The sequence below is a fragment of the Phyllobates terribilis genome, unplaced genomic scaffold (genome assembly GCF_046119375.1).
Source record: "Phyllobates terribilis strain yellow unplaced genomic scaffold, ASM4611937v1 Scaffold_36__1_contigs__length_13169755, whole genome shotgun sequence".
Classification (NCBI taxonomy): domain Eukaryota; kingdom Metazoa; phylum Chordata; class Amphibia; order Anura; family Dendrobatidae; genus Phyllobates; species Phyllobates terribilis.
Genome location: NW_027362796.1, coordinates 8,568,351 through 8,590,813, shown reverse-complemented (window position 1 = coordinate 8,590,813; position 22,463 = coordinate 8,568,351). Strand labels below are relative to the sequence as shown.

Below are 22,463 nucleotides of genomic sequence, written 5' to 3'. Positions count from 1 at the left end.
GAACCCCCAGGTGCTTCACAAATTGATTCGTAATAATGAAAAAGTGAAAAAAAAAACACTTTTTCATTTTTACGAATTAATTTGTGAAGCACCTAGGGGTTCCAAGTGCTCACTATGCATCTAGATAGGTGCCTTGGGGGGTCTAGTTTCCAAAATGGGGTCACTTGTGGAGGAGCTCCAATGTTTGGGCACACAGGGACTCTCCAAATGCAACATGATATCCGCTAACAATTTGAGCCGACAATTTGTTAGCGGATATCATGTTGCATTTGGAGAGTCCCTGTGTGCCCAAACATTGGAGCTCCCCCACAAGTGACCCCATTTTGGAAACTAGACCCCCCAAGGCACCTATCTAGATTCATAGTGAGCACTTGGAACCCCAGGTGCTTCACAAATTGATTCATAAAAATGAAAAAGTGTTTTTTTTTTCACTTTTTCATTTTTACGAATCAATTTGTGAAGCACCTGGGGGTTCCAAGTGCTCACTATGCATCTAGAAAGGTGCCTTGGGGGGTCTAGTTTCCAAAATGGGGTCACTTGTGGGGGAGCTCCAAAGTTTGGGCACAGAGGGGCTCTCCAAACGCAATGTGGTGTCCGCTAACAATTTGAGACGATTTTCCATTCAATTTGTTAGCGGATACCATGTTGCATTTAGAGAGTCCCTGTGTGCCCAAACATTGGAGCTCCCCCACAAGTGACCCCATTTTGGAAACTAGACCCCCCAAGGCACCTATCTAGATTCATAGTGAGCACTTGGAACCCCAGGTGCTTCACAAATTGATTCATAAAAATGAAAAAGTGTTTTATTTTCACTTTCTCATTTTTACGAATCAATTTGTGAAGCACCTGGGGGTTCTAAGTGCTCACTATGCATCTAGATAGGTGCCTTGGGGGGTCTAGTTTCCAAAATGGGGTCACTTGTGGGGGAGCTCCAATGTTTGGACACACAGGGGCTCTCCAAACGCAACATGGCGTCCGCTAACAATTTGAGCCGATTTTCCATTCAATTTGTTAGCGGACACCATGTCGCGTTTGGAGAGCCCGTGATGTGCCTAAACAGTGGAGCTCCCCCACAAGTGTCCCCATTTTGGAAACTATACCCCTCAAAGATTTTATTAAGGTGTATAGTGAACATTTTGAACCCAGAGGTACGGCACATTATTTGTTTACATTAGGTCATCATATTGAATAAGTTTTCATTATTCTTGAGCGCAAGTGCTCGTTACTTGAGTTTGCATCGGGTACTCAGGTATGCACCATGTACAGCGTGTGCTCGAGTGACATGCTCGAGTCCCTGCTCCGCATGTTTCACGGTTATTAGACACCCAAAAAAAAACATGCGGGGATCGCTCGTGCATGGCAGGCAATCCCCGTAAAGTTTTTTGGCCGCGAAGCATATGGGGCAGAGACTCGAGCATGTCACTCAAATACCCACGATACTAAATGCATACCAGAGCACCTGATGCAAACTCAAGTAGCGAGCACTTGCTCTCAACACTAGTCGCCATATCGTCATCTTTTTTTCTTACTTTTGAAAAAAATCCCAACCCCAGCCCTAACCCTAGCACAACCCTAACCCTAGCACAACCCTAGCCCCAGCACAACCCTAGCCCCAGCACAACCCTAGCCCCAGCACAACCCTAGCCCCAGCACAACCCTAGCCCCAAACCCAGCCCTAACCCTAGCCCAATCCTAACTCAAGAGTTTATTTTTGACGCCGTTCCTTGTGCGGTATAAGTGATTAGACGACTTTATTCTTCGGGTCGGTGTGATTACAGCAATGCCAGAATCATATGGGGTTTTTATGACTGACAGCTGTCACACACTAAAAGACGCATTTTTTGTAAAATCTAGTTTTTGCATCGCCATATTTTGAGAGCTATAATTTTTCCAGATTTTGGCAGACAGTCATGTGACGGCTCGTTTTTTGCGGGATGACTTGACGTTGTTATTGGTGCCATTTTCAGACACGTGACATTTTTTGATCGCTTTCTATTCCGATTTTTGGGAGGCAGAATAAACAAAAACCAACAATTCAGGAATTGTTTTTTTTTTTTTTTTTTTATTCTGTTCCGCGTGTGGTAAAATTGATGAGGCAGCTTTACTCTTCGGGTCAGTACGTTTACAGCGGTACCACATTTGTATCATTTTTCTATGTTTTGGCGCTTATACACAATAAAAGCTATTTTATAGAAAAAAATATTTTTTAGTATCGCTTTATTCTGAGAGCTATAACTTTTTTATTTTTCGGCTGATGGAGCTATATGGCGGCTTGTTTTTTGCAGGACGAGATGACGTTTTCAGCGGTATCATTTTTATTTATATGCGTCTTTTTGATCGCGTGTTATTCCACTTTTTGTTTGGCGGTATGGTGATAAAGCATTGTTTTTTGCTTGGTTTTTTTTTTTTTTTTTTTTACCGTGTTCACTGAAGGGGTTAACTAGTGGGACAGTTTTATAGGTCAGGTTGTTCCGGACGCGGCGATACCAAATATGTGTACTTTTATTGTTTTTTTTTTATTTTTTTTATAATAATATTTATTGATGGGTACATTATATTTTTATTTTTGGTGTATTATTTTTTTTATTTTTTTATAATATTTTTGCACATTTTTTTTTTTTTTTTTTCCACTTTCACACAGTTTATATACTTTATTACTTTGTCCCACTCTGGGACTTTCACTTTTTTTTTTCTGATCGCCTGCATGGCACAGGAATGGAGCACCATCCCTATGCCATGAAGGCTGTCAGAAGTGCACAGTGTGAAGATTGCTTGGAGATGCACTGCGCATGTCCAAGCAATCTTCCTGCTCTCTGGTGACCCGGATGTTGTCATGACGACATTGGGTCGTCATGGCAACACCCGGGAAGCCTTTGCAGACTGCGCTGGAAGCCGGAAGAGGAGGTGAGTATCGCCGATCACCTCCCCTTGCCCCCGCAATGCCGCGATCGACTTCGATCGACTTCGATCGCAGCATCGCGGGGGTTAATGTGCTGGGAGCGGTGCGTGACCGCTCCCTGCACATAGTACCGGGTGTCAGCTGTGACAATCAGCTGACACCCGGCGGCGATCGCGCCCGCACAGCCTGTGTGCGCGCGCGATCGCGATGACGTACTAATACGGGTCTGGCTCTTAAGTCCCAGGGCACAGACGCGTATTAGTACGTCAGATGTTATTAAGGGGTTAAAGTCCACTCTGCACCCCATCTTGTCTGAAAAAAACAAATGTAGAAATTTTTGCAAATTTATTAAAAAAGAAAAACTGAAATATCACAGTCTGCAGTTTACCTGTATTCATTGGCCTGTTTTACATCATGACATACCTATCTATTACCTGTATGACCATCATAGTCACTGAAGCACTGGCACCTTAAACTTTGACATTTTAGGCTGTATTTTTTCATTAGGATAGTCTCTTCAGTATTGATTTAAATTAAGTTATGTTACCATCATGTGTATGATTCATGTCACTTAGTAACAAGTACATTGTATGAATACGTATATGGCATTATATTTCTAGTTTACTAGTGATGTTCATTTTTTTGGCCTTTTTTGGGGGTTAATTTTCCCTCCCAGCTCATGTATGTGTTGCTCCTTTATAGAGGTTGTTGCCCTGTCTTGTTAATTGGTTTTATCAATTTGATGAAATAAAATATATACCTTTTATAAGCAGCTGGTATCTCTTCTTTGTCCAGACGTTTAGTATATATTTGTTATGTTCTGCTACCAGAGCTAAGGAAAGAGAGGAGATCTGTCCCTACGATAGAACTCAGCTTTATCCCTACGATGTAACAGGGGACCTGATCCTGCGATCAGACCTGCTAAAGTCCTAAGCTAGTCTGTACGGAGACCTATAGATGTGGGGAAGGAATCCCTACAAGTACTAAGGACTGGGAGGAGAATGGACACCTCCTAACAGAAATAGTAGCAGACAGACGAACAAACAAAATATATAGAACACAGAGGTCCGTAGACCAAGCAAACTAACAGAGTTAGATACAGAACACAGGCTAGCTAGAAAGTAGTTATACAATGAAGTCCAGCAAAGCCAGAAGGGCGGAGCAGGATTAAATAGGCCAACAAGGTCATGTGACCAGCAAAGGAAAAAACCTAAGAGCAAGGTTCTAACAATATTGATCTGGATATTTTGGTTGTTTATTCATGTTGAAGTGTCCAGGAATGGATTAACATAGGACATTTAATGTAATTAATTGTAAGTTACGCTGTCCATTTACTTGGTAACTGGAATAATTGATACTTGGATTGATAATATTGTCACTTCTTTTTATGTACCCATATTTGTGGACTCACATGGTTGTCTCTGTCCTTTTTGTAGTTTTCACCCATGACTTACTATTTTATTAGTTGTGCTCTATTTAGGAGTGTCCGTGGGACCTTCTTTTTATATTTTGGATACACAATAAAACATTATGATGTTGACCTGACTCTTTTTGGGGCTCAGTCACTCCACTCTTTTTGTAGGTTGTACATTATTGAGAGCGCCCACATATGAACTATGGTTTATCTATACCGCCATGTTCTTCGGTTTATATGCTTCTGACTATACACAATGCAACCTAGCAGAGATCTGCAGCATGTACTTGCAATGCTAACACCCTGCCTCCCTTTTCCTCTCCCTCGTATTAAATCTCACCCTACGCTATCTCAACCTAACAGAGAACTAATCTTCACTCTAAATAGCTCTTAAAAGAGCTTTTTGGACTCAGGAACTCTCCCTATACGCTGCTTTTACACTACGTTGATGTAATAAGCGCAAGATGGCGCCAGCAGGGCTTAAATATCCCCCTACGATGCTGTAAGGCCAGCCAATCACAGTAATGCCACAACAAAGATGGCAGCGGCATTACTGTGATTGGCAAGCAAGCCCAGCATGTTCATTGGCTGCAAATAAAGCGCCAAACATACTGGGCGGGTCACTCGAATATACCGAGGTGAATAGCTAATTACTCGCCGAATAGCCTGAATTGTGTACTATTCGTGCGAGTAACGAATAGTGCCGAATGTATTTACTCATCACTAGTAAAAGGACATAAATCCAAGTGACACATTCATTCCTGCTCCAAGTGTCAAAGGTTGTCATAACTCTGTCTCTCTGAGATTTGAAGTTACCTTTTAATACCAGTAATTTCATGTCCATGATCCTGTGATCAGGAATACAAAAATGTTTGGCCACAGGTAGATCTATTCTTTTTTTCTTTTATTGTGTGGCGATGAGAATTCATCCTTGTTCTAAGTTTTTGCCTTGTCTCCCCTACATACAGACCCCCAGTTAGACATTTGGTACATATAATTAAGTAACTACATTAGATGTGATGCAGCTGAAAGTACCTGGGATCTTGTGGTCTTGATGTGAGTTTGGAATCTTTATCTGGTCTGTGGTCATTATAAATGGACATGTTTTACATATACAGTTGGTGAGGATGAATTTTGTAAGTTTCACCACAAAGGTGAAACTATCCTCCCGGTTAGTTTGCTTTCCCTCCCAGTACCTTTTCATTCTAACAATGTTAGGTTTCTGGGAGATTATACTTGTTCCTTTTATTTTTGGTTCTCCTTAGCTTGCCTTCTTTGCCCTATATGAATGTGTTTTAGTTTCTCACTCAGGGTTTTCATATTTTACTTCATATTTTCCTTTCCCCTGGTTGACAGTATGTTGTGGCCTCCCCTCTGGTTCCTCAGGAGGTACGAGAAACTCCTAAATGGCCTATTAGAGAGTTAGGTCCGTGGCATTTTTAGTTGTGCAGCTAGGGCCTTTCTAGTCTGCACAGAGACTAGTTGGGTGTAGCTGCGGCATTCTCCTCTGTGTGGGTTCTCCGGTGGCTATCAAGATGCGCTTTCTGGTTAAAACATTTCCCACATTTTGAACATGAAAAATGCTTCTCCCCTGTGTGAGTTCTCTGATGTTCGATAAGCGTTGATTGCAATGTAAAACAGTTCTCACATTCTGAACATGAAAATGGCTTCTCCCCTAAGTGAGTTCTCTGATGGCTGATGAGATTTGATCGATTTGCAAAACATTTCCCACATTCTGAACATGAAAATGGCTTCTCCCCTGTATGAATTCTCTGATGTGCAATAAGATATGTTTTCTCTGTAAAGCAGTTCCCACATTCTGAACATGAAAATGGCTTCTCCCCTGTGTGAGTTCTCTGATGGCTGATAAGATTTGATTTCTTTATGAAACATTTCCCACATTCTGAACATGAAAATGGCTTCTCCCCTGTGTGAGTTCTCTGATGTGCAATAAGATTTGATTTCACTGTAAAGCAGTTTCCACATTCTGAACATGAAAATGGCTTCTCCCCTGTGTGAGTTCTCTGATGTGCAATAAGATCTGATTTCTGTGTAAAACATTTCCCACATTCTGAACAGGAAAATGGCTTCTCCCCTGTGTGAGTTCTCTGATGTGCAATAAGATCTGATTTCTTTGTAAAACATTTCCCACATTCTGAACAGGAAAATGGCTTTACCCCTATGTGAGTTCTCACGTGAGTAACAAAATCTGATTTCTGATTAAAACATCTCCCACACTTGGAACAAGAAAATCTATTCTTCGCTTTGTGAATTTTTTCATGTTTAAGAAAAGACTTTTTGAGGGGAAAACTATTTCCATATTCAGAACATGAAAATGGCTTCTTTGCTTTAGGAGCAATTTGTTTTTTAATGCTTATTTTGTGACTTTGATTTTCCTTAATAGTTGGTAATGAGTCAGAAGACAGGATCTGTTTCATAGGATCAGATGACAGATCTTTGCTGTGAAGGGATGATGGTAAATCTGGAATAATGGCATTAACTTCAATTGTATCTTGTGGGATCTCAAAATTATCTGATTTGAAAATTGAAGATGTCAGCTGTTCCTTTGATCTCCTGGTACAGACATCTGCCAAAAATAAATCCAATTATTATTTTTTAATAAAAAAATCCTTGTAATTATATATTTTTGAACATTTCTACTTAAACTGTCCGTAAAAATGGGAAGTTATGCAAAAAAATGAATTATTCACCAAGACAATGACAGTTCACAGTCTAAAAGAAAACCTCATAGCATGAACCAGTGGAGCGTGGTGTTCAACTGTTTGTTCATTCTGCTTCCCATATATGGAATAAAAAGCCACCAAACAATGTCCCCACTCAGGTCCATCATCTGAAAAACAGAAGTTTCCACTTTATTAGTGGCTGAAAGGCTCTTGAAAAGCAACATGGCTTCCATAAACCAATCCAGCAATATCTTATCTCTCAACGTCAAATCTCCCCCTCGCTTCTGAGCCTTGCAGTGCGCCCAAACCACATTTATCATCCATGTATTTGGCATTACTATAGTGAGAAGAACCCACTTAATTTACAGTGTCTGTGTCTCCTGGGGCACAATCTGGGCACTATGTATTGAGTAATAAAATGATATATTTGTAATTTTCAATCTCCAACATCCATGCGTGCTAATTTCAGAAAAGTGGTTTTGGAGTCAAAATAGTCACTACTCCTATAGATTAATTCACTGGGGGTTATAATTTCCAAAATGGAGCCACTTTATGGTGATTTCTACTGCTCTCGTTTTCTGCCATTGTGTCATATAAGAGCTTCTGCAAGTGGTGTGTCCTATCTCCTCTGGTATCTCCTACTGTGACATCTGCTTCTGTCACCAGGAGCCACCTTTTTCCCTTCCCCCATGACAGCACCATACGAGAGAGTAGGATCTGCCCCTATTACCTGACAGGAAGTCCTGAGCACAAAATAAAAAGGAAACTCCCACTTCCTCCTTCTATGTGGTTTCCTGTCCTCAAGGATGTAGAAGCCTTTAGCTCACGGCTGGAGCAGCCGTAAATCATGGAAGACCAGTGAATCATGGAACACCATGCTGAGTTCTATAGCAACCTCTAGTGAGTGGCAATGAGCAGGGGCCCAGTTGGGCGCTGAAATGATAACATCAGCCTGGAAGAATCTAAATTTAATGATTCCGTACCTACCTACGTTTGTTTGGCCTAGGCCTCATGGCTTGTGTATTGAGCCTCATGGTTAGGCCTCATGGCTTGTGCATTGAGCCTCATGGCTTGTGTATTGAGCCTCACGGCTAGACCTCATGGCTTGCGCATTGAGCATCATGGCTAGGCCTCATGGCTTGCGTATTGAGCCTCACAGCTAAGCCTCATGGCTTGTGTATGAAGCCTCACGGTTAGGCCTCATGGCTTGTGTATTGAGCCTCATGGCTTGCGTATTGAACCCCACGGCTAGGCCTCATGGCTTGCGTATTGTGCCTCACGGTTAGGCCTCATGGCTTGTGTATTGAGCCTCATGGTTTGCGTATTGAACCCCATGGTTAGGCCTCATGGCTTGTGTATTGAGCCTCACGGCTAGGCCTCATGGCTTGTGTATTGAGCCTCACGGCTAGGCCTCATGGCTTGTGTATTGAGCCTCACGGCTAGGCCTCATGGCTTGTGTATTGAGCCTCACGGCTAGGCCTCATGGCTTGTGCATTGAGCCTCACGGCTAGGCCTCATGGCTTGTGCATTGAGCCTCACGGCTAGGCCTCATGGCTTGCGTATTAAGCCTCGCGGCTAGGCCTCATGGCTTGCATATTGAGCCTCGCGGCTAGGCCTCATGGCTTGCATATTGAGCCTCATGGCTTGCATATTGAGCCTCACGGCTAGTCAATGGAACCATATTACACTATGTATTCTTGCGATTAAAGTCATAAACTGGTAGACTCAACTAAGTGGCAAGTTGGTTAAATATCCAGTCAGTGCTCTCTTGGACTGGTAAGACTGCAACTCTGCAATAAACTTATAAAAGGAGGAATCAGTAGATGAGTTAAAATGTCCCCGTATCCGTGAGACTCCTGTGGTGAAGGAGAAGCATCTTAGCTAGTTTAGACGAATGCCTTCACACTGAGGTAAGACCGTTCTGATTATTACTCAAGCACAGGATGATACATACTTAAGGTACATGTTTAACGGGCCGGAATGCTAATACCTTAGCTTAAGACCATCTGAGATTTGACCAATACCATAAGAGATCTAGATCTCTTTCTGAATGAGTTGCTTCGGAAAAAAAAAAAGTGTATCAGAGGTGATGGTTATCACTCGGTTTACTTAGTTTCTTTGCTTGAAAACTAAACTATTTTGCATCTGAACTATTTTAATCTAACAATCTCCATGGTTGGATTATAAAGTTGCAGAATTAATGCTATTATAGGGGAATAGCGTAAATACGATCATTCCTGCATGAACGGTGGATTGTGACTTTTCTTTTGGAATAGCTCAGATCTGTGTCTTACCCTTTCTAGTTGTATTAGCTCTTGGTACTTGGCTAGATTGTGGTAGCCAGAAACTCCCCAGGATGGAAATCTCAAACTATAAGTGTCCGTTCGGCTTAAATACATTTCTTGGGGGGACTTAACATTACATCTTAAGGGATATAAAGTACTAAATATTTCTGCTGGTTTTGAGATCCCCATTTTGGCAATCTGGGATGCTCTATCTACTCTTGGTAGCATAGAGTTGGGTAGTTTTGAATAATTATGTGATCATTGACCCTAGAAAGGGTTTAGGGCCCAGATCTTGGGCTTAAGTGGGGCCTTCAATTGAAAATGCCAACAATATTAAAGTAGAAACCCTAGTCAAAGCCTGGTTAAGGTTACCAGGTTCCCTGAATCGATTAACTTCTGCTTCTATTACACGCTGTGTCCTAGTACCAGTTCTTATATACTTCAGTTGTTGGTTAGTTGATTTAATGAAAACAGAATATCTAATCAAATCTGTGAAAGATATTCAACCATGTATATAAGTGAAGTCTCTAAATATAGACCATTCTCTGGGAGATAAAGAGGAAAGAGTGTTGTAAAAATCCTTTTTACTCTTGTAGGTGCTTTTGGTTTAAGCTCCAAATCGATAGAGATTATGTTGATAGTGCTTCAAGAAGGAAGACTGAATGATATCTAAAAAATTCACAATCTGTTGAACTAGGATATTTCGGGGATCTTTCTTCAGGTGTAAGATCCTACATGGGTGCTCCCTCCCTATTGAAGGGCTCCATTGCTATTGTCTCTCGTATGGTGCTGTCATGGGGGAAGGGAAAAACGATGATCACTTACCGGTAATTTGATTTTCCTGAAACCCATGACAGCATCCTAATTTTCCCTCCCTCTGGCTTTTGGTTGATGGTTCTTAGTCTTCTCTTCTCACAATGAAGAATGTGCTTGAGTGAATGTATAAATAAAAATGATGATGAATTGGGTGACTCTTACTTGACTCCTGGAAACCACATTGAAGGAGGAAGTGAGAGTTGCCTTTTTATTTTGTGCTCAGGGCTTCCTGTCCAGTAATGGGCGGATCCTACTCGGTCGTATGGTGCTGTCATGGGTTTCAGGAAAATCAAATTACCGGTAAGTAATTACCGTTTATACATTCTGCAGGCAGTGCTAGTGATGGAAGAGACGTCGGGAGAAGAAGCTCTGGGCGGCGCAGGCTCTGTCCAGCCACTAATAGCCCCAGCCCCCTGAGGAAGCCAAACATGGTGAAAATTGTTGGGGTGGCTATGTATATATTTTCGGCAGCACTAGGGAACCTGTGTATGTCCTAATAAATAAAGTGATCAACTAATCTATGAACTGCAGACATAGAGGAAAACTATAATGAATTTAATGAGCTCATGATATCAGATGTATCCTAATACTATACAGTTTCTAGAGACTTAATATCATAGTAAGTGCACAGACAAAACTAGTGTAGTTTTAATTTACTTCTTTACCACATTTTAGTAAAACAGTAATAAAAGACATCTTTTATACACCCCTCAACCAGGGTTTTTTTTACCCTCTCGGTTATTTGTCAATACGCATATGACAGAAAATACCCAAAAGTGACACCATTCTAAAAACTGCACCCATTAAGGGGCTCAAAACCACATTCAAGAAGTTTAGTAACCCTTCAGGTGTTTCACAGGAATTAATGGAATGTGGAAGGAAATTTTTAGTTTCACAAAGTGTAACAGGAGAAAATGGATCCCAAAATGTGTTGTGCATTTTCTCTTGAGCATGCTGATACCCCACGTGGGGGAAAACAACTGTTTGGGTGCATGGCAGGGCTCAGAAGAAAAGGATCGCCATTTGACTTTTTAAATGTAAAATTTGTGGACGCCATGTCGCGATTGGAGAGCCCCTGATGTGCCTAAACAGTGGAAACACCCCACAAGTGACACCATTTTGGAACCTAGACCCCTCAAGGAACTTATCTAGAAGTATGGTGAGCACATTGAACCCCCATGTTCTTCACAGAAGTTTATAATGTTGAGCCGTGAAAATACAGAAAATCTAATTTTTCCCTCAAAAATGTTTTTTTTGCCCCATTTTGAAGCTTTTTTTTTAAGCTTTTTTCACTGTTTTCAGAACATTAACAATAAGAACATGGAAGAGTCCAGGAGCCATTTGGTGAGCTGCATATCCTGCTACATGTTCACAGACTTGCCAGTGGAAAAGCCAAACTTCACATGCCAGAAATGCAAGCTTGTGTCCCTGTTGGAGGAAAAGTTGCGAAATCTAGAAGAGAGGTTAACTACCTTGAAAATCATTAAGGAAGGTGAAGAGTTCTTAGACAGAGCAGAATTATCTCTTCATGATTCAGAAAGAGAAGAAATTTGAACTGCACCTGACGAAACAGAGGAATGGAAGCATGTGACCCACAGAAGCAGAAGGATCGAGAGGCAGTCAGCACCCATACTGATCTGGAACCAGTACCAGGCTCTCACGCAGGAGAACCATGAAGAAATACAGCAAAATAAGACTTTGCCAGCAATGAATAACCTGGTAAGCCCTCAGAATCCTCCTGGATGGAGAAAGAAGAATGTTGTGAAGAAAAAACGGAGAGTGGTGGTCATGGGGGATTCCCTGTTAAGAGGAACAGAGGCCGCTATCTGCAGACCAGACATAACCTCAAGAGAAATGTGCTGTCTTCCAGGAGCAAAAATTAAAGATGTGTCTGACAGGATATCAAGACTCTTCAGACCTACAGATCACTACCCATTCCTGCTAATACATGTGGGGACAAATGACACCGCAAGAAAGGACCTGGAAACCATCTGCAGTGACTTTGAAGACTTAGGCAAGAAAGTGAAAGAATTGGGAGCGCAGGTGGTCTTCTCATCCATCCTCCCAGTGGATGGCCATGGAACAATGAGGTGGAATAAGATTCTACAGGTGAACAACTGGCTACTTCGATGGTGCCGTCAACAAGGATTTGGATTTCTGGATCACGGAATGAATTACCTATACGATGGACTACTTGCTAGAGATGGGGTGCACCTTACGAAGACTGGAAAACATGTATTTGGAAGTCACCTTGCTACACTCATCAGAAGAGCTTTAAACTAGAACAATGTGGGAAGGGAAGCAAAAGGCCAGAAAAAGCCATACAGCTGACAAATACTATTGAGATCTCTGCTACTGGAAGTGGAAAGGAAGAACAAAGACAAAACAATTTAAATAATAAAAATATGGGAGGAAGAGAAACCAATCACAAACTAAAATGTTTTTATACAAATGCACAAAGCATGGGCAACAAACAAGGAGAATTGGAACTACTAATGCAGGAAAAGGAATATGATGTCATTGGAATCACTGATACTTGGTGGGACGATACACATGATTGGAATAAAAGGCTAAAAGGATACAACTTGTTTGCAAGAAACAGACTTGATAAACGAGGAGGAGGTGTCGCATTGTATATTAGAAAAGCGTATATCTGCACAGAGATTGAAGCTTCAGAGACTGGGAGTTCTGTGGAAACTGTTTGGGTAAGAATACAAGGAGAGAACAACGGAAAGGACACCATTGTAGGCATTTACTACAGGCCACCTGGGCAAGCTGAAGATATGGATGAACTCTTTATGTTTCAAATGACCAAGTTCTCCAAAAAATATGACGTAGTGGTCATGGGAGATTTCAACTATCCAGACATTTGTTGGGAATCTCTCTCAAGTAAAACTAACAGGTCAAGCAAATTCTTATCCTCTCTTGCTGACAACTTTATCTTCCAAAAGGTAGGGGAGAAAACAAGGGGATCTGCTACTTTGGATCTAATCCTTATAAACAGGGAGGAAATGGTTGAGGAGGTAAAGGTGGCTGGGACCCTAGGAGGCAGCGATCATGCTATTATAGAATTTTGGATAACTAGAGGAGGAAGACATGTGAAGACTCAAACTTCAAGGTTAGATTTTAGAAAGGCAGATTTTAAGAGACTCATAAAGAGAATAGGAGGGATCCAATGGCTGGATGTCCTTAAGGACAAAAATGTCCAGGAAGGATGGGAAATTTTTAAAAATGAGATTCTCAAAGCACAATCGTTAACAATCCCGAAAAGTAGGAAGAATGGGAAGCATTTAAGGAAACCAGGATGGATGAACACAGAACTTAAACACATGCTAAAAAGAAAGAAAGAAATGTTTATTAAATGGAAAGAGGGAGGCATATCTAAAGAAGATTATAATGCAGTCTGCAGATCCTGCAGGGCACGCATCAGGTTAGCTAAAGCTGACAATGAATTAAGGCTTGCAAGAGATGTCAAAAGCAATAAAAAAGGATTTTGGGGGTATGTCAAAAGTAAAAGAAAAGTCAAAGATGCTATAGGATTTTTACAGGATGAAAATGGAGAAATGGTAAGAGAGGATGTTGAGAAGGCCGAACTTTTTAATTCCTATTTTGCATCTGTTTTCTCTCAGAAAGAAAATGTAACATCAACTGATCTTCACTGTCCTTTTAAAGGAATAGAGGAATCCAAGTTATCTGTAGACAGAAAGATTGTGAGGGAATATTTAGCTAACATAAATGAGTTCAAGTCTCCAGGTCCAGATGAATTACACCCCAGAGTACTGAAGGAGATCGTAGAAGAAATTTTAGAACCACTCTCCATAATCTTTGAAAATTCTTGGAGAACAGGAGAAGTCCCAGAAGACTGGAGAAGAGCAAATGTTGTTCCTATCTTCAAAAAGGGGAAGAAGGTGGACCCAGGGAACTATAGGCCGGTGAGTCTGACTTCTATACCAGGAAAGATCTTTGAACAAATTATTAAACATGTATGTAAGTACATGGATAAGAATGAAGTGATTAACCAGAGTCAGCACGGGTTTGTAACTAACAAGTCATGTCAGACTAACTTAATTTCCTTCTATGACAGAATCACTGACTGGGTGGATCAGGGAAATGCTGTAGATATAGTATATCTTGACTTCAGCAAAGCATTTGACAAAGTATCTCACACCATCCTTATTGAAAAAATGACCAAGTATGCAATGGACCAGGCAACTGTTAGGTGGATTCATAACTGGCTTAGTGATCGGACTCAAAGGGTGGTTGTAAATGGCTTCACATCCAGCTGGATGAATGTCTCAAGTGGGGTACCACAGGGCTCCGTCCTGGGACCTGTATTGTTCAACATCTTTATCAATGATTTAGATGAAGGAATTGAGGGTAAACTGATTAAATTTGCTGATGACACAAAGCTAGGAGGGATAGCTAATACTAGAGAAGAGAGAGAGAGGATTCAAAAAGACCTAAATAAACTGGAGCAAAGGGCAGCAACCAACAGAATGGTTTTTAACAGGGAAAAATGCAAAGTACTACATCTGGGCAATAAAAATGAAAAAAGCATATACTGAATGGGAGGAGTAGAGCTAAGCAACAGTACATGTGAAAAAGACTTAGGTATACTAATAGATCATAGACTGAACATGAGTCAACAGTGTGATGCAGCAGCAAAAAAGGCAAATACAATTCTGGGATGTATTAACAGAAGCATACAGTCTAGATCACGTGAAGTCATTATCGGTCTTTACTCCTCTTTGGTCAGACCTCATCTGGAATACTGTGTACAGTTTTGGGCACCACATTTTAAAAAAGACATAGACAAACTGGAGCAAGTTCAGAGAAGAGCGACCAGAATGGTGACTGGTCTGCAAACCATGTCCTATGAGGAACGGTTGCAGGATTTGGGAATGTTTAGCTTGCAAAAAAGAAGACTGAGAGGAGACTTAATAGCTGTCTACAAATATGTCAAGGGCTGTCACATTGTAGAAGGATCATCTTTATTCTCATTTGCACAAGGAAAGACTAGAAGCAATGGGATGAAACTAAATGGGAGGAGACACAGATTAGATATTAGAAAAAACTTTTTGACAGTTAGGGTGATTAATGAGTGGAACAGGCTGCCACGAGAGGTGGTGAGTTCCCCTTCAATGGACGTCTTCAAACAGAGGCTGGACAGACATCTGTCTGAGATGATCTAGTGAATCCTGCTTTGAGCAGGGGGTTGGACCAGATGACCCAGGAGGTCCCTTCCAACTCTACCATTCTATGATTCTATGATTCTATGAAACTAGATCCCTTAAGGAATTTATCTACCATATTATTTGGACTATAAAATGCATTTTTTAACAAGAAAAATTCTTGTTAAAAAGTGTGTGTGTCTTATAGTCCGAAGGTAGCTTCCTGTGATGGAGGAGAAAGCTGATACTGCATCCTCCCCAATCACAGAAAGAGCTGCTGTCTATTCTTCTGCTCTGCACTGATCTATGTGACCGGTGAAGAGCAGGAGAGGAAGTTTACCGACAGAACGGAGGCTGCAAGAGCTAAGCAACTGAAGGAACTTCTGCAACAGTAATTCCAAGACCTTTCAGGTCCGCGAGTGTCATGTCGCATTTGGAGATCCCTTGATTTGCCTAAACAGTGAAAAACTACCACAAGTGACCTCTTTTTGAAAACCTGACCCCTCAAGGAACTTATCTAGATGTGTGGTGAGCACATTGAAACCACAAGTGCTTCACAGAATTTTACAACGTTGATCTGTGAAAATGAAAAATATATATTTTTCCCACAAAAATGTTGTTTTAGCCCTAATTTTTTTCATTTTTACAAGGATAGCGGGATAAAATGGACCCCAAAATTTGTTGTGTAATTTCTCCTGAGTATGCCGATACCCCATATGTGGAAGAAAACTACTTTTGAGGCACAGTGCAAAGCTCAGAAGGGAAAAAGTGCCATATTGGAGGTCAGATTTTGCTGGGCTGGCTTGAGTGTGCCATATCCCATTGGCAGAGCCCCTGAGGTGCCAGAACAATAGAACCTCCCCCGTAAGAGACCCTATTTTACAAACTAAACCTCTCAATGAATTCATCTAGGGGTGCAGTGATCATATTGACACCACAGGGGGGTTACAGAATTTTATACTATTGGGCAGTGAAGAAAAAATAATATAATTTTTCCCACTAAAATCTTGTTTTAGCCCTTGATTTTACATTTTCACACTGGGAAATGGATAAAAATGGCACCAAAATTAATCCCACAAATTCTGCTCAATGTAGAAATACCCCACATGTGCACATGTGGCTGTACAGTACTGGTTAGCCACACAGAGACTCGGGAAGGACAGAGCACTATTTGCCTCCTAGAGCGCAGGACTCCATATACAAAGCCCCTAAGTGCTAGAAGAGCAGAATCCCCCCTCAAGTGACCCCATTTTGGAAAATAAACCCCTTTGGGATTTTATCTACAGGTGTAGTGTAGATGTTTTTCTTTTCCAGAAACAAGCAGCAGTGGATGTTGCAGAGTGAAAATTGCAAACTACCTTTGTAGTGCCTAGTACGTTGTAGTGACCAGTAAGTTGTAGTGCCTGTACATTGTGCCTAGCTCATACTTCTGGAGACATGCACCCGTTAATTAGGCCAACTTTCATCGCTACAGAAATGCCAAACATATGGACGCTAACCGCGATTTGGGCACACCGTGGTGCTCAGAAGGGATGGGAGCATTTGCATTTGGGAGAGCAGAATTTGCTAAATTTCTTTTGGGGAGCGAGAAGCCATTCTCACTATTCCAGAGCCTCTGTGCTACCAAAAAGTGCTTAGTCCCTCATTATAAACTATTGACAGTGAGACAACGTCGAACTAGTAGGAGACGCCCTCTAGTGGACGTGCTCATTATCAATGAATATAGGTGATACCATGGAAAAGATAATATAGTTTCTGTTACTGGTGACAAATTAATAAATTAGAACCAGTGATGAGCGAGTATGTTCTGTTAACCCTTTCAGCGAGCATGCTTGGGCGAGCACCGAGTATCTTCAGAGTGCTCGGTGATATGGTTGAATCACTCCCGTGTGCATGATTTGCAACTGTTTGACAGCTTTAATACATGTGAGAAATGCCTGCTAATCATGCACACGGGAGTGATTCAAACATAACTCCGAGCACTCTGAAGATACTAGGTGCTCGCCCGAGCATGCTCGTAAATCTCGAGTAACGAGCATGCTCGCTCATCACTAATTAGAACGTGTCAGTAAGAAGATAGATAGCATTCATCTTGAGACCCGTAGAAGCGCAAGGAAGCATGAAATGGCTGTCATCCACGATATGTTCCACATACTCCCCCGCTCTTAGGTTTTAAAGTGATGAAATAAAGACTGGTATTTTTACAGTCAGTGAGTGCTATCTATCCTCTTACTGACAGACGATTGCTCACTGTTTCCATTCAGATATGCGTCCGGCTTGTGTGGGATGAGGTGTCCTGACTGCTTTTGTAACATTGCTGCTTAAGGAGGCTCTGAAATACACAGGTGCCGGCTTTTTGTCTTTATCTCCAATAATAAATTAGAACGCTTTACATCAAGACCATATAAAGACCACACATTCATTGTAATTTTAAAATTGCACACATTTTCTTTTATTGTTATTGGTAAATATATATATTAATAGAGAATCTTGAGTTGAGGGATTATTTGCCTTACGGGAATTAGTTAATAAATTACTAATACCCTACAATGATTCTGAGAACAGTTGAGGTGTAGCTGTCAGATCAACTGACACCCGGCGGCCATCGTGCGTGCCCAGCTCCTGTGCACGCAGAATCAACTGGGCATATCTATACATCCAAGGTAGGTAAGTACTTACTGACCTGGATGTATGGATAAGTCCAATGTCGTGAAGGGGTTAAAGGGTGATGAGCAAGACAATCCTTCGGATATGGAAATTGGAGTAGATAGCACCAATCCTGTTTATGGTGGCCATCTTTTGAGCTGCCAGGTGACCATGAATAGTGCTCTCTATACATTGTGTCTGCAAACTATTCCAGCAAGATCTGCATTCAAATAGCTAAATGTCGCATCTTCCTTTCTTAACCTGCCATGTGCCCAGATAATAGTGTACAGCCGTATAGTGTCGGATTTGGCTGTGTAATGCGTTCCAACAGCAGGAAGACTGTGTTCTGAGTGGGTGGAGTGCGTTCCAGAACAGGGGAGTTTGCGTTCCACTGTGGGATGAGGGATGGAAGCCGTGCAGGACTATAGGACAAAAGAATAATAAGCCTGGAAATATGACAGGAGGTGAACAGGTGTAAGTGGATCAGCCTGTGAGCCGTGGAGGATGATGATCAGTGATTAAAATAAGGAGAAGCCGTTCTGCAACATAAAGAATACAAAATAAATACCATGATAATGAAAGAAAATTAATCTCCGTTAAATGACATGCAAATACTGCATCTCAAAACACATATACAGTTAGGTCCATATATATTTGGACAGAGACAACATTTTTCTAATTTTGGTTCTAGACATTACCACAATGAATTTTAAACAAAACAATTCAGATGCAGTTGAAGTTCAGACTTTCAGCTTTCATTTGAGGGTATCCACATTAAAATTGGATGAAAGGTTTAGGAGTTTCAGCTCCTTAACATGTGCCACCCTGTTTTTAAAGGGACCAAAAGTAATTGGACAATTGACTCCAAGGCTATTTCATGGACAGGTGTGGGCAATCTCTTCGTTAGGTCATTCTCAATTAAGCAGATAAAAGGCCTGGAGTTGATTTGATGTGTGGTGCTTGCATTTGGAAGGTTTTGCTGTGAAGTAAACATGCGGTCAAAGGAGCTCTCCATGCAGGTGAAACAAGCCATCCTTAAGCTGCAAAAACAGAAAAAAACCATCCGAGAAATTGCTACAATATTAGGAGTGGCAAAATCTACAGTTTGGCATATCCTGAGAAAGAAAGAAAGCACTGGTGAACTCATCAATGCAAAAATACCTGGGCGCCCACGGAAGACAACAGTGGTGGATGATCGCAGAATAATCTCCATGGTGAAGAGAAACCCCTTCACAACAGCCAACCAAGTGAACAACACTCTCCTGGAGGTAGGCGTATCAATATCCAAATCTACCATAAAGAGAAGACTGCATGAAAGTAAATACAGAGGGTTCACTGCACGGTGCAAGCCACTCATAAGCATCAAGAAGAAAAAGGCTAGACTGGACTTTGCTAAAAAACATCTAAAAAAGCCAGCACAGTTCTGGAAGAACATTCTTTGGACAGATGAAACCAAGATCAACCTCTACCAGAATGATGGAAAGAGAAAAGTATGGCGAAGGCGTGGTACAGCTCATGATCCAAAGCATACCACATAATCTGTAAAACACAGCGGAGGCAGTGTGATGGCTTGGGCATGCATGGCTGCCAGTGGCACTGGGTCACTAGTGTTTATTGATGATGTGACACAAGACAGAAGCAGCCGAATGAATTCGATGTATTCAGAGCCATACTGTGTGCTCAGATCCAGCCAAATGCAGCCAAACTGATTGTCCATCTGTAGTATGAAACGACAACCAATGACCCAAAACATAAAGCCAAAGCAACCCAGGAGTTTATTAAAGCAAAGAAGTGGAATATTCTTGAATGGCCAAGTCAGTCACCTGATCTCAACCCAATTGAGCATGCATTTCACTTGTTAAAGACTAAACTTCAGACAGAATGTCCCACAAACAAACAGCAACTGAAAACCACCGCAGTGAAGGCCTGGCAGAGCATCAAAAAGGAGGAAACACAGCGTCTGGTGATGTCCATGAGTTCAAGACTTCAGGCAGTCATTGCCAACAAAGGGTTTTCAACCAAGTACTAGAAATGAACATTTTATTTACAATTACTTAATCTGTCCAATTACTTTTGGTCCCTTTAAAATCAGGGTGGCACATGTTAAGGAGCTGAAACTCCTAAACCCTTCATCCAATTTTAATGTGGATACCCTCAAATGAAAGCTGAAAGTCTGAACTTCAACTGCATCTGAATTGTTTTGTTCAAAATTCATTATGGTAATGTCTAGAACCAAAATTAGAAAAATGTTGTCTCTGTCCAAATATATATGGACCTAACTGTATGTACACTCCAACAGTGAAAAACTCAAGGTTAACAAGAACAATGTGGTACATCTTATGCAGTTCTCCCTAAAATTATCACAGGAATGACAATAAATCATAATCCCTATTGAGCCCCCTGGGGGTAAGAGTTTGAAGTTCATGGATCCAAAAGGCCTCCCTTATCTTCAGTAGGCGTACACAGCCACCTCCGCATGTAGGGGGAAGCACCTGTTCAATGACCTGGAACTTGAGTTGAGATACTTATTATACCGCTATTATGTGCTCTCTATTGTAATGTTTTGCATTTTCAGATGATTATGAATTTCAGAAATACCTTATGACAATTTGTTTCTAGTACTTTTTATGTTTTTGTCTGATATTTGTAGTTTTTATTTTTTTGTGCTTAAGCTGCAGTACACTCTGATGAAGGTCTTGAGGACCGAAACGTTTGTACCTGTGTTGGACTGCAATTAAATACTTTAAAATTATGCCTGTTTGATTGCCAAGTTTCATTTGCTATTTGAATGGTTTTGGACCCTACTTGCACACCTATTCCAGCAGTGCTGCGTTTTTCTACACTATTATCTACTCCAGTACGTAAGCACGCTGAAGTGTCATGTCCTCTTCCACGTTCTCGTATAATGCTGGGGAAACATCCAATATCATTGCTCAATCTAACCTATCATGTGATTTCTTAAAAGTTCCCCCGAAGGAGACGTGAGGACATAACTTAGAGCGAGAATTTCACCACTTCACCAGCATAGAGTTGCATTGTGCCACATTGACAGAATATTTCAGAGTACAAAGGATCCCAAGGGGATTGAGGGTTCCAATTTGTCCAACCCTGTTTAGCGATCAGTCTGAGTACTGCATAAAATGTTAACATATCCTTAATAAATGCTCTTTTGATCTTATGACCCTAACAGTTGACTACTTACAGAAGGCTATTCTATCGATCAAAGAACAGGTAAAAAATATTGAGACTCAACTTGCTGCTACTATCTCTACAGAAGAACTCAGCACTAGTGATGAGCGAGTATGTTCTGTTAACCCTTTCGCCGAGTATGCTCGGGCCGAGCTCCGAGTATTTACAGCTGCTCGGTGATATGTTTGAATCACTCCCGTGTGCATGATTTGCGACTGTTTGACAGTTTTAATACATGGGAGGAATGTCTATTTCTTACACATTCCTCACATGTAATAAAGCTGTCAAACAGTTGCAAATCATGCACACAGGAGCGATTCAAACATATTACCGAGCAGCTGTAAATACTCGGAGCTCGGCCCGAGCATACTCGGTGAAAGGGTTAACAGAACATACTCGCTCATCACTCTACAAAACAAAATCAAGACGAGCATCGACCAGCATCAACGAGATACGGAGAGCAAGAAAAGGAATAAGTTTGCGAGAGATACCGAAGATTACGAGCAAGACTGGGTCTATAGATGGCAAAACAGATAGACCTCAAGAAATTATGCTCCCAGATTTGCCAAATCCACTACAGATTCTTCTACCTCCAGTTCGGACACGGACAGGAGGGACCTTTTTACCACTTCTGCTCCTTTTTTAGGTCAACGAAAAAGATATTCCCGAAGCAGAAGACCAGAAGAGGTGGCCAACACAAGCGGAAAAGTGGACTCGTGGACGAGTGATCCGCTCCCAGGCACAGCATGGTTGGTGGTAAATATATCCTCTAGGACTTTGAGCATTGCACAACTTTCTGTACTACAGAAGGGGTTATCTTTTTGCCCCACTAACAAGTACAACACATTAAATCTTGATATGCAGTTAGTGTTTTTATCTCTCACTACGCCTTAGGACACACTTTGCCAATGACACACTAGGCAATACCTTTTTTATTTCCTCTACCCTCTCTGTCAATACCTCCATCACGGCTGCCAGTCTCGGCCTATGCCCCAAAAGTTCATACAGACCTCCACATGGCTTATATGCGCTCAAGACTTTCATTGGTTTCACGGCTAGTGCCTTTCAGGACTTGCATTCCAAGGTAGACAAAGGGCTGCTTCATTACCAGTCCAATATTTCTCCCCTTAACAGTCAGAGCTGCAGAAGCCTTCAGGAAGAGAGCAATCTTATCATCAAACCGGCAGACTAAGGGGGTGCAATAGTAGTGATGTATAAAGGGGATTATCTCCTGGAAGTCAATAGACAACTTAACGATAACTCCACATACCAACAACTACCCCATGACTCAACACATCAAGTCAGGACTGCAATAGCATCTGTGTTGGAACATTTTCTCTCCAGAGGAGTGATCGATAG

General features: G+C 41.5%; 1 protein-coding gene across 1 annotated transcript in view; it reads right to left on the bottom strand.

Annotated features, from left to right (window-relative positions):
• Window positions 1–2,312: 2,312 nt before the first annotated feature.
• Window positions 2,313–22,463, bottom strand: part of LOC141182830 (uncharacterized) — a 31,468-nt gene continuing 11,317 nt past the window's right edge. Inside the window, exon 7 of the mRNA XM_073660957.1 lies at window positions 2,313–6,900. Coding sequence (XP_073517058.1) covers window positions 5,792–6,900 — 1,109 coding nt within the window. The 3' untranslated portion in view covers window positions 2,313–5,791. The remainder of the gene's footprint in view (window positions 6,901–22,463) is intronic.